The sequence below is a fragment of the Heptranchias perlo genome, chromosome 1 (assembly GCF_035084215.1).
Source record: "Heptranchias perlo isolate sHepPer1 chromosome 1, sHepPer1.hap1, whole genome shotgun sequence".
Taxonomy (NCBI): domain Eukaryota; kingdom Metazoa; phylum Chordata; class Chondrichthyes; order Hexanchiformes; family Hexanchidae; genus Heptranchias; species Heptranchias perlo.
In genome coordinates, this window is record NC_090325.1 from 15,529,519 (window position 1) to 15,542,414 (window position 12,896).

General features: G+C 44.3%; 1 protein-coding gene across 1 annotated transcript in view; it reads left to right on the forward strand.

The window, feature by feature from the left end:
• The first annotated feature begins 3,506 nt into the window (after positions 1 to 3,506).
• thnsl2 (threonine synthase-like 2) overlaps positions 3,507 to 12,896 on the forward strand; it is a 32,422-nt gene continuing 23,032 nt past the window's right edge. The window contains exons 1-3 of the mRNA XM_067981718.1: positions 3,507 to 3,606; positions 6,926 to 7,158; positions 10,252 to 10,446. Coding sequence (XP_067837819.1) covers positions 6,936 to 7,158; positions 10,252 to 10,446 — 418 coding nt within the window. The 5' untranslated portion in view covers positions 3,507 to 3,606; positions 6,926 to 6,935. The remainder of the gene's footprint in view (positions 3,607 to 6,925; positions 7,159 to 10,251; positions 10,447 to 12,896) is intronic.

The following is a 12,896-nucleotide window of genomic DNA, read 5'->3' on the forward strand; positions in this document are numbered from 1 at the left end:
GATTGGAAAGAGGGTTGAAGCGATTTGGGAAGAGGGCAGGTAAATGTGATTAGAATGGTTTGCTGGTGCGAAGGGTAAACACCGACATGAACTGGTTGGGGCGAATGGCCTGTTTATGTGTTGTATCTTCCATGTATTTCTTTGTATTATGTAGGAGAGTCTTTAGTGAAGTTCAAAAGGCCTCAAGTTTGAAATGAAATTTCAGACATACGTAAATGAGCGGAGAAAGGTTCATCAATCCTAAATTGGTCTCTCACCAGTTTGAACCTTCGCCTCAATGTTCCACTTATCTGGAGATCGAGCTCTGTATTTACCTTCCTTTAATGATATACCTCGATCATAAAGAATAGGAATGTAGGAGAGGGATGGCAGATTGATTATGCCTGTGAAACCAAGCCCCCAATATTCGGAGAGGTGGGGGGAAATTTGGGGTGGGGAGGTGGGAGAAAATAACTTCACACTGAGATCTAGCGATGGTTCATAGATGGGGGAGGAGTAAATGCTTTAAATCCAAATAACCTTATCGTGCTTATTACAATCAAGCTGCACCAGCCTGAAATCTCATTGCAAAGTTTTGTTCTTGAAACGAATGAAGGTAAAAGGTACACAAAGCTGAACTAACCGAAGTACAACGTTGTGTATTTTGCCTCGGTTGGGGAGATGTATGAGTCGCAAATTGTTATTATGTGTTAATTATCATCCAATAAATAAAATCTCAACAGGGCTCTCGATGGGAGGACAGTGATCGAATGTCTTGTTTGATAAAGTTTACGACAATAATTTTCTGCAGTTAGGTTAGGTACAGAAGAAAACAACAACAACTTGCATTAATATAGTGCCTTTAACATAGTGAAATGTCCCAAAGCGCTTCACAGGAGTGTCTTCAAACAAAATTTGACACTGAGCCACATAAGGAGATATTAGGACAGGTGACCAAAAGCTTGGTCAAAGAGGTAGGTTATAAGGAGCGTCTTAAAAGAGGAGAGAGAGGGAGTGAAGCGGAGAGGTTTAGGGAGGGAAATCCACAGCTTAGGGCCCAGGCAACTGGAGGCACGGCCACTAATGGTGGAGTGATGGAAATCGGGGATGCACAAGAGGCCAGAATTGGAGGAGCACAGAGATCTCGGAGGGTTGTTGCCCTGGAGGAGGTTACAGACATAGGGAGTGACGAGGCCATGGAGGGATTGGAAAACAAGGATAATAATTTTAAAATCAAGGAGTTGCCTGGGAGTCAATGTAGGTCAGCGAGCACCACCAATGCTAGGGAACCAAAGGACTAGTGAGAAGGAGGAATTAAAGGAAATTAGTATTAGTAAAATAATAGTGCTGGAGAAATTAATGGGACTGAAAGCTGATAAATGCCCAGGGCCTGATAATCCACATCCCACAGCACTAAAAGAGGTAGCAATAGAAATAGTGGATGCATTGGTCGTCATCTTCCAAAATTCTATAGATTATGGAATAGTTCCTGCAAATTGGAGGGTAGCAAATGTAACCCCACTATTTAAAAAAGGAGGGAGAGAGAAAACAGGGAACTACAGACCGGTTAGCCTAACATCAGCAGTAGGGATAATGCTAGAGTCTTTTATAAAGGATGTGATGACAGGACACTTAGAAAATATCAACAGGATTAGACAAAGTCAACATGGATTTATGAAAGGGAAATCATCTTTGACAAACCTACTGGAGTTTTTTTGAGGATGTAACTGGTAGAATAGATAAGGGAGAACCAGTGGATGTGGTTTATTTGGATTTTCAGCAGGCCTTTGATAAAGTCCCACATAAGAGGTTAGTGTGCAAAATTAAAGCACATAGGATTGGGGGTAATATACTGGCATGGGTTGAAAATTGGTTAACAGACAGGAAACGGAGAGTCGGAATAAATGGGTCTTTTTTGGGGTGGCAGGCAGTGACTAGTGGGGTACCGCAGGGATCAGTGCTTGGGCCCCAGCTATTCACAATATATATCAATGATTTGGATGAGGGAACCAAATGAAATATTTCCAAGTTTGCTGTTGACACAAAACTAGGTGGGATTGTGAGTTGTGAGGAGGATGCAAAGAGGCTTCAATGCGATTTAGACAAGTTGAGTGAGTGGGCAAATACATGGCAGATGCAGTATAATGTGGATAAATGTGAAGTTATCCACTTCGGAAGGAAAAACAGAAATGCAGAGTATTATTTAAATGGTGATAGATTGGGAAATGTTGCTGTACAAAGGGACCTGGGTGTCCTTGTACACCAGTCACTGAAAGCAAACATGCAGGTGCAGCAAGCAGTTAGGAAGGCAAATAGTGTGTTGGCCTTCATTGCAAGAGAATTTGATTACAGGAGCAAGGATGTCTTACTGCAGTTATCCAGGGCCTTGGTGAGACCACACCTGGAGTATTGTGTGCAGTTTTGGTCTCCTTACCTAAGAAAGGATATACTTGCCATAGAAGGAGTGCAGCGAAGGTTCACCAGACTGATTCCTGGGATGGCAGGACTGTCGTATGAGGAGAGATTGGATCGACTAGGCCTGTATTCACTAGAGTTTAGAAGAATGAGAGGGGATCTCATTGAAACATATAAAATTCTGACAGGGCTGGACAGACTGAATGCAGGGAGGATGTTTCCCCTGGCTGGGGGGTCCAGCACGAGGGGTCACAGTCTCAGGATACGGGGTAGGACATTTAGGACTGAGATGAGGAGAAATTTCTTCACTCAGAGGGTGGTGAACCTGTGGAATTCTCTACCACAGAAGGCTGTGGAGGCCAAGTCACTGAACATATTTAGGAAGGAGCTAGATAGATTTCTAGACACAAAAGGCATCAAGGGGTGTGGGGAGAGAGCGGGAATATGGTATTGAGATAGAGGATCAGTCATGATCATATTGAGTGGCGGAGCAGGCTCGAAGGGCCGAATGGCCTACTCCTGCTCCTGTGTTCTATGTTTTCTACCACTGGCAGGATCAGCCATGATCTAATTGAATGGCTGAGCAGGCCTGAGGTGCTGAATGATCTACTCCTATTCCTATGTTCCTAGTTCTGTATAGGGTACACCCGAGCAGCCCTATGCCCCATTTTATATTGCCGATTAGATGACTCAGTGCTGCACTGCCGCATGTGCCAGGAAAACGGGCAAACATTTAAATAGCATCATCGGGCACCAGTAGAAAACCTGATTGGAAAATTGGATGGGGCATTAAAATTTGATTTCAGCTGGTTAATCAGGACACAATTGGTTGGAAAATGTACCCAAAGATATAAAATGTCCAATAGGACGCAAATTCTAATTTCCTTACAGACGTTTTATGGAAATGTTAAGCTGTTGCTGAAAAGCACAGCCAGGGTTTGGGAGCAAATAAAAGCAGAAAATGCTGGAAATACTCAGCAAAGTCAGGCAGCATCTGTGGAAAAAGAAACAGAGTTAACGTTTCAGGTCGATGACCTTCCGTCGGTGAGTGTGGCATTGTAGTTTCAGAGAATGGTCAGAAAGCCTGTTGAGGGTGCTGTGGGGGGAGTTTGATCCGTCTGTCGGGCGCAGCTGTTCTTGTTCCACACTGTCATTAAAATTGTTCCTGTCCAAAGTCTCTGGAATGTTCTGTTGCTTTATCGTCTGCTGAAAGTAAGTATGGCAAGAGTTATAAAAACAAAAGAGGAAAATTAGAAGCAGCACTTTAATCAATGCCGTAACAGAGAGTGAACTGTGAACTGAGCCTAGGATTGCTAACACTTTCCACAATTGTAATCAAAGCTGAATATTCTTTGTGTTGAAGGTCAGATTGACAGTTTGGAAATACTTACAGAGGCAGTGCTGCCGAGCACTTGTGTGGCACTTTAACATATTTGTATAGGGTTCCCTACTCTGGCTGGACCTATTCCTAGAGGTTTGGTCACATGGCATTCGCTGCAGTCTGCCACCGCCATTGCATTTAATTTAAAGGTTTGATATCTGTGCATTGCTGAGGCCGTCAATGCCTCCCATTGACAGCTATCACTTTAAACCACTGATCTGGGTTTGATAATGCTGAATTTGAAACTCCAGGATGTCAAAGCATAATTCGGTTCATAATGGTAACCTGAGAATCTAACCATGCAAATTAAAAATTATGAAGTGGTTCGATAGACGTAGAGAAGATGTTTCCACTTGCGGGGGGGAGTCCAAAACTAGGGGGCCATAAATATAAGATAGTCACTAATAAATCCAATGGGGAAATCAGGAGAAACTTCTTTACCCAGAGAGTGGTTAGAATGTGGAACTCGCTACCACAGGAAGAGGTTGAGGCGAATGGTATAGATGCACGTGAGGGAGAAAGGAATAGAAGGATAAGTTGAAAGGGTGAGATGAAGTTGGGTGGGAGGAGGCTCATGAGGAGCATAAACACCGACATAGACCTGTTGGGCCAAATGGCCTGTTTTTGTGGTGTAAATTCTAAGTACCATGAATCTGTATATCATAGTTACATAGGGTGCTAAATTGGGCCGTGTAGTGCCTGTTGTTTTGGCGCTACATGCCTCTCCAACATCCAAGATGGCGTCTTGGCTGCACGTTTCCAGCATGCCGTGTGCCGGACGCCATCTTGGTATAGGAGTTAGCGCAGGTACAAATACCGAACGCCGGAAGCATGTAAAGTAAGGAGAAAATGGATACAGTCAGTGTACAACACCGATTTAAAGAGATAGACACCATTTTGGGACTTAACGCTCAACCTTTGGGACTTAACGCTCAATGCACAGCCTTAACCCCAATCATCTGAACGTGCTATAGAGTGCCTGGAGAACCCCCACCAGCCCAATTAAAGGGACCATGCAGAATTTACAGGTTGTTGGCTGGATTAATGCTCGTGGCTGCCGAGACATTTGTAACTGTTTTTGGAGGTCTCCTATACTTCAATACCGGGACTAGGGGACATAGCCTAACATTTAGAGCCAGGACGTGCAGGAGTAAAGTTAGGAAATGCTTCTACACTCAAATGGTGGGAGAAGTTTGGAACACTCTTCTGCAAATGACAGTTGATGCTAGCTCAATTGTGAATTCTAAATCTGGGATTGATAGATTTCTGTGAAGGGATATGGGGCTAAGGCGGGTATATGGAGTTAGGTCACAGGTCCATCATGATCTCATTGAATGGTGAATCAGGCTTGAGGGGCTGCCTCCTGATATGCACCACCTTCTCCTGCAAGAAAGCGGGATGTGTGCCTGGATGATGTGCCTGTCATGGTTGAATAGCTGCCAGTGTGTGTGGCCTGTGAGTTGTGAGTGTGCGGCTTGCAACAGTGGTAATGTATAAGGGTGAGAAGAAGCATCTGATTGGAAGAGTTGAGTACTTGTGGAAAGAGTTTGTTGGTATGTGGGTGATGGGGGGTGTAGTGTGTGGAGCAGTAGATGCGGCTCGTGGTGCAGTTGGTAGGAGACGCCACTTGACAGTTGACCTCACTCACCTTTACCTCTCGTGTCAAAGCATTGAACTTCTTCCTGCACTGCATCCATGTTCATGATGCTGTGCGCCTGGCATTGACTTCATCCCCCACTGCCTCCCACTGCTTTTTGGGCATATGTCTGGAGGGCCTCTTGTGCCCCCCCCCCACCCCCACCTGCCCTGCGGATATAGGATGTCCCTTTTTCTGTCCACCTCTTGCACCAAGGCCTCTAGTGCATCAGCAGAGAACCTTGGTGCATGCACTCTCACAGGCCTGGTACCAACTCAGATCGGCAGATTGGTGAGAACTGGTGTGCAGATTGGAGGATGTGGGATTTAGTAGTGCGCAACCTTTATTCAATGCTTTAACATAACTCATCAGTTTGTAAACATAGGGATGGGAGCTGCACCTGTGCTTTGCATGTGCGATGTCTGATCTACGTTCAGACTCCGTGCAGACAGCAGACTGTTATTTTCAGCGATTAACAGGTATCAGCTACCTTTAAGAGATTTTTAATAGGCAGCCTACCTTTAAGAGTTTGGCGTTCCGCCTGCTGGTGGAAAGTGCAAATTGCATCGAATCCTCGTTCAACGCTGCTTGCGGGTAACTCCTTAGGCCTCATAGAAATCTCGTCCTGCCTGGGCAGGGACCACTGGGCGCGGGGTAATAGCAGATCGTGCTACTCCTGTCCAATAAAAGGCCCTATCCAATATTTTCCCCCATAGAGTCTACAGCATAGAAACAGGCCATTTGCCCCAACTGCTCTATTTTGGTGTTTATGCTGCACACGAGTCTCCTTTCACCACTCTTCATCTAACCCTATCAGCATATCCTTCTATTCCTTTCTCCCTCATGTACTTATCTAGTTTCCCCTTAAATGCATCTATATGCTATTTGCCTCAACTACTCTTTGTGGTCGCAAGCTCCAGATTCTAACTACTCTCTGGGCAAAGGAGTTCCTCCTGAATTCCTTATTGGATTTATTAGTGACTATCTTATATTTGTGTCCTCTAGTTCTGGTCTCCCCTCCAAGTGGAAACATCTTCTCTACGTCCACCCTATCAAACCCTTTAATAATCTTAAAGACCTCTATCAGGTCACCTCTCAGCCTTCTTTTTTCTAGAGAAAAGAGTCCCAGCCTGTTCAGTCTTTCCTGATCATTATAACCTCTCAGTTCTGGTATCGTCCTTGTTAAAAGCTTTACATGGAATGTAAGGATCTATTTTCCATTCCCAGTGATGCGGGCGAACAAGGGGGTGGAGGCCAATCACCTGGAATATACTGGTGTTTTCTGACCGGGCAGTAGGCTTGCACCTGAAATTTTGTCATTGACACATTCTCCTCATAGGAACGGAAGAACAGGGGTAGGCCATTCAGCCCTCCAAGCCTGTTCCACCATTCCATTAGATCATGGCTGATTTGTAGCTCGACTCCGTTTACCCGCCTTTGATCCATATCCCTTGATACCCTTACCCAACTTGTGTTTGACATTGCAGGCTCTTAACTCTTATCTTGTCACACAGGTGGAGCAAAATGAAATACATGAGCACACGCGGTGGATTGACCAATGTGAGCTTTGAGCAGGTCCTCTTCTCTGGCTATGCCCCAGATGGTGGCCTTTTTATGCCTGAAGAAATCCCAAGCCTTGACTTGGCCACGCTACAGAAATGGAGTACTTACAGTTACCCGGAGCTGGTGGAGGAGGTTTGCGCACTGTTCATTCCCAGAGAAGACTTGCCAAGAGAAGATTTAAGTGGTAAGCTTTTCTTTGTCTTATTTTCCTAGTTTCCTCCCCTCCTCTCCTCTCCTGAGGTCACTGACTCGTGCAGGGGCAAGGTTTCATCGCTGCCATGCAGCCTGAAGCTCCTTGCCCAAGTGACCATTTTTCATGTGTCAGACTGGAGAGATGTGGAGATTGGTTGATAGGCAGATTGATCCATGGAAAGGGAAAAGCTTCTTGGACCTGTCTACAGTGCCACTAGAACAGTGTCCAAGCTTGTGTCTTTGTTGGCTGTATAGTTGTGTTCCATACATCCTCAGAAGTGGAACCTTTCACATCCTCATGATGTCCCAAAGCAATTCACAGCCAACGAATAGGAACGTAAGAAATAGGAGGAGGAGTAGGCCATAGGGCCCCTCGAGCCTGCTCCGCCATTCAATAAGATTATGACTGATCTTCGATCTCATCTCTGCTTTCCTGCCCTGTCCCCATATCCCTTGATTCCCTTAGTGTCCAAATATCCAACGATCTCAGCTTTGAAATACTCAGTGACTGAGCATCCACAGCCCTCTGGGGTAGAGAATTCCAAAGATTCACATCCCCCTGAGTGAAGAAATTTCTCCTCATCTTGGTCCTAAATGGCCGACCCCTTATCTTGAGACAATGACCTCTTGTTCTAGACTCTTCAACCAGGGAAACAGCCTCTCAGCATCTACCCTGTCAAACCCCCCGTTTCAATGAGATCACCTCTCATTCTTCTAAACTCCAGAGAATAAAGGCCCATTCTACTGAATCTCTCCTCTTAGGATAACCCTCTCATCATGAATGATTATGAAGTATAGTCACTGATGCTATGTAGGCAAATTTAACAGCCAGTTTGTGCATAGCAAAGTCCCGTAAACAGAAATGGGATATATGACCAGTTAATCTGGCCTTTTGATGTTTTTTGAAGGATAAATGTTGACCAAGACACTAGAAGAACTCCCCTGCTCATCTTTGAATATTGCTATGGGATCTTTTACACCTGAAAAGGCTCTGGGTTTTAATGTCTCTTTCAAAAGGCAGCATCTCAGACAATGTAGTACTTCTTAAGTACTGCACTGAAGCATCAGTCTAGATTACGTGCTCAAGTCCCTAGAATGGGGCTCGAACCCACTACCTTCTGACACAGTGGCAAGAGCACGACCACTGACCCAATCGCAGATACAGGGGTCCACAGATAAGAGTACATTTTGCAAGGTCCTGCACCATCAGCATGAGGCCTCTCAAAGTTTACCCTGTAAATGTTAAATCCATATTCCCATTATTTGTATCTACCTCAAGTTGCTGATACTAACAGATTTTGGTGTTGTGATTTAGAATTGATCCACTAACAAGGCAACATCCCTATCCAGACTTACAGGCCCACCATTGTCAAATGGGATAATCTGGTGAGTAAGAAATATATAAGTGCAAATGGGACTGAATTCCATCGAATTACATAGAATTTACAGCACAGAAACAGGCCATTCGGCCCAACTGGTCTATGCCGGTGTTTATGCTCCTCATGGGCCTCCTCCCACCCCTCTTCATCTAACCCTATCAGCATAACCTTCTATTCCTTTCTCCCTCATGTACTTATCTAACTTCCCCTTAAATGTATCAAACCGTTTTATAAATTGGGAAATTAACTTGTTTCCAGTTCCCTCGGATTTCAAGGCTGGATTTCTAGGGCTTGGGGCTCTATAGGTGGCCCACAGGCCCTGGTTGGAACACCTCTGCTTTAAGATTTTATCCTTTAATTCAGTTCGAGTCTCATTGGTATGGCAGTGTGAAACTAGTCTATGGAGTATCAGTGTACAGCTAAAGTCTCTTGGTCTTGTTATAAACTGGACTAGCACCAGACCTGTGACTGATGAACAGTTTGAACACCTAACACACTAGTGACAGTGACAGCAAGGATAAAAAAATTGGCTAAGGGACAGAAAGCAGAGAATAGTGGTGAACGGTTGTTTTTCAGACTGGTGGAAAGTATACAATGGTGGTCTCCATGGGTCGGTGTTAGGACCATTGCTCTTTCTGATATATATTGACATGGACTTGGGTATACAGGTTATAATATCAAAGTTTGCAGATGACACGAAACTCGTAAATGTAGTAAACAATGTGGAGGATTGTAACAGACTTCAGGAGGACCTAGACAGACTGGTGAAATGGACAGACACATGGCAGATGAAAATTAACGCAGAGAAGTGTAAAGTGACACATTTTGGTCGGAAGGATGAGGAGAGGCAGTATAAACTAAATGGTACAATTTTGAAGGGAGTGCAGGAACAGAGAGACCTGGAGCTGTATGTACACAAATCTTTGAAGATGGCAGGACGAGTTGAGAAGGCTGTTAAAAAAGCATCTGGGATCCTTGGCTTTATTAATAGAGGTATAGAGTACAAAAGCAGTGAAGTTATGCTAAACCTTTATGAAACATTGGTAGGGCCTCAGCTGGAGTATTGTGTTCAATCCTGGGTATCACACTCTAGGAAGGATGTCAAGGCCTCAGACAGGGTGCAGAAGAGATTTACTAGAATGGTACCAGGGATGAGGGACTTCAGTTATGTGGAGAGACTGGAGAAGCTGGGATTGTTCTCCTTAGAGCAGAGACGGTTAAGAGGAGATTTGATAGAAGTGTTTAAAATCATGAACGGTTTTGATAGAGTAAATAAGGGAAAAACTGTTTCTAGTGGCAGAAGGGTTGGTAACCAGAGGTCACAGATTTAAGGTGATTGGCAAAATAACCAGAGGCGACATGAGGAAAAGTTTTCGTACGCAGCTGTTGTACTAGTTGTTATGATCCGGAATGCACTGTCTGAAAGGGTGGTGGGAGCAAATTCAATAGTAACTTTCAAAAGGGAATTAGATAAACACTTGAAGGGAAAAAATTTACAGGGCTATGGGGAAAGAGCAGGGGAATGGGACTAGTTGCATAGTTCTTTCAAGGAGCCGGCACAGAAACGATGGGCCAAATGGCCACCTCCTGTGCAGTACCATACTATGAATCTACTACTACTATGATACTGTGAACATTGCCTTAGTCCTGAGCAATAGACAATTTCACTGCTCCCAATTAAAATGTGAATGGTTTGCAATTTTTAGACCTGGTCAACAAGGCGTTCAGGAGATTTCGACACAAGGACGTCGTGCAATTAGCCACCCTCAAAAATGGGCTGAACGTTCTGGAGCTGTGGCATGGCATGACATATGCCTTTAAGGACCTTGCTATGTCATGCGTTGGACAGCTGCTCCAGTATTTCCTGAAAAAGAGAAAGAAGCACGTCATTATTCTAGTAGGTAAGTGGAATATAAAGAGAGGGACTTTCCTGTCTGAAAATCTTAGAAGTTGGCTTATTTTGCATGCCTATTCTCAAATCATTTTATAAATCACTGATTAGGCCTCAGCTTGGGTATTGTGTCCATTTCTGGGAACCACACTTTAGGAAGGTGTCAAGGCCTTGGAGAGGGTGCAGAGGAGATTTACTAGAATGGAACCAGTGATGAGGGACTTAAGTTATAGTCGCCCAGTTTATACCACTAAGCTAGTCGCAATTGCCTGCACTTGGCCCATATCCCTCTATACCCATCTTACCCATGTAACTGTCCAAATGCTTTTTAAAAGACAAAATTCTACCCACCTCTACTACTGCCTCTGGCAGCCCGTTCCAGACACTCACCACCCTTTGAGTGAAAAAATTGCCCCTCTGGACCCTTTTGTATCTCTCCCCTTAAATCTATGCCCCCTCGTTATAGACTCCCCTACCTTTGGGAAAAGATTTTGACTATCTACCTTATCTATGCCCCTCATTATTTTATAGACTTCTATAAGATCACCCCTCAACCTCCTACTCTCCAGGGAAAAAAGTCTCAGTCTATCTAACCTCTCCCTATAAGTCAAACCATCAAGTCCCGGTAGCATCCTAGTAAATCTTTTCTGCACTCTTTCTAGTTTAATAATATCCTTTCTATAATAGGGTGACCAGAACTGTACACAGTATTCCAAGTGTGGCCTTACTAATGTCTTGTACAACTTCAATAAGACATCCCAACTCCTGTATTCAATGTTCTGACCAATGAAACCAAGCATGCCGAATGCCTTCTTCACCACCCTATCCACCTGTGACTCCACTTTCAAGGAGCTATGAACCTGTACTCCTAGATCTCTTTGTTCTATAACTCTCCCCAACGCCCTACCATTAACGGAGTAGGTCCTGGCCCGATTCGATCTACCAAAATGCATCACCTCACATTTATCTAAATTAAACTCCATCTGCCATTCATCGGCCCACTGGCCCAATTTATCAAGATCCCGTTGCAATCCTAGATAACCTTCTTCACTGTCCACAATGCCACCAATCTTGGTGTCATCTGCAAACTTACTAACCATGCCTCCTAAATTCTCATCCAAATCATTAATATAAATAACAAATAACAGCGGACCCAGCACCGATCCCTGAGGCACACCGCTGGTCACAGGCCTCCAGTTTGAAAAACAACCCTCTACAACCACCCTCTGTCTTCTGTCGTCAAACCAGTTTTGTATCCAATTGGCTACTTCACCTTGGATCCTGTGAGATTTAACCTTATGTAACAACCTACCATGCGGTACCTTGTTAAAGTCCATGTAGACCACGTCTACTGCACAGCCCTCATCTATCTTCTTGGTTACCCCTTCAAAAAACTCAATCAATGTGGAGGCACTGGACAAGCTGGGATTATTCTCCTTAGAGCAGAGAAGAATAAAGGGGCGATTTAATAGGGGTGTTCAAAATTTGATAGAGTAGATAAGGAGAAACTGTTTCCTTTGGCAGGTGGGTCGGTAACCAGAGGACACAGATTTAAAATAATTCAGGCCTTTATGTACTTAAAGTGAGGGAATGTCGGTTATGCCAACAACTTGCGTCACAAGCTCAGGTCCCGCTGCACTTTCAATATAGTAACTCATTTTCATGTGTCAACGTTTCACGTTTTTCGGTTGTTAGGTTTTTTTTAGGGCTGAGCTGGCTTTTTGACGCGGTTGGTCAGCTTTTGCTCATTTTCTTGGTTCATGTCGATGTCAAATGTTAATGTGCCAAACCCACAGCACCACAACCAGTCCCCCTTTCTCAGGCTGTGCTCGGGAGAAATAGATTGACTGTAGGAAACGTAGACGCTGGCCAACCCCTCCAGTTATACAATTATAACTGTTCTCAATGTATTATGGTCAGATAGGTTCTGTATCATGTTTTTCTCCGCACCACCTAGGAATGGTTATTGCCCACACGTATGGTAGGAAAAGTGCCATGTTGGGGCTTTCATAAGCGTAGAGATTACTGTTGCCAGTATTAGCAGATGAACACTTCTAATGACATTCCTCTGTGTGTTAGTGGGGATGTTAAACCATTTAAAATAAATGGGATAGCACCTGTGTAGTGGACAGAGGAATGTCACACAAAAACGTTAAAGATTTGGTTGGTAATAATACCAACGAAGACTTCCAGGCTCTGGTGACGTCCTATTTGTGTTCCATTTGACATGGCAGAAACTTGGTAGCTGCCACAATTGGCATGCTAAACATTTTGGGGCTACCCAGACTAGCATGGCAATACACAGGGAGCCACCTAGGTCGGCATGGCAGACATATAGGGAATTATCTAAACTGGCACCAGATTCAAGTGGCAGTACCAGACTGGCATGGCAGATGCTAGTTGATGTTTGCATCAGCACCAATTAGATTTTGACACAAACAAACAAAAGGTTGACTAACC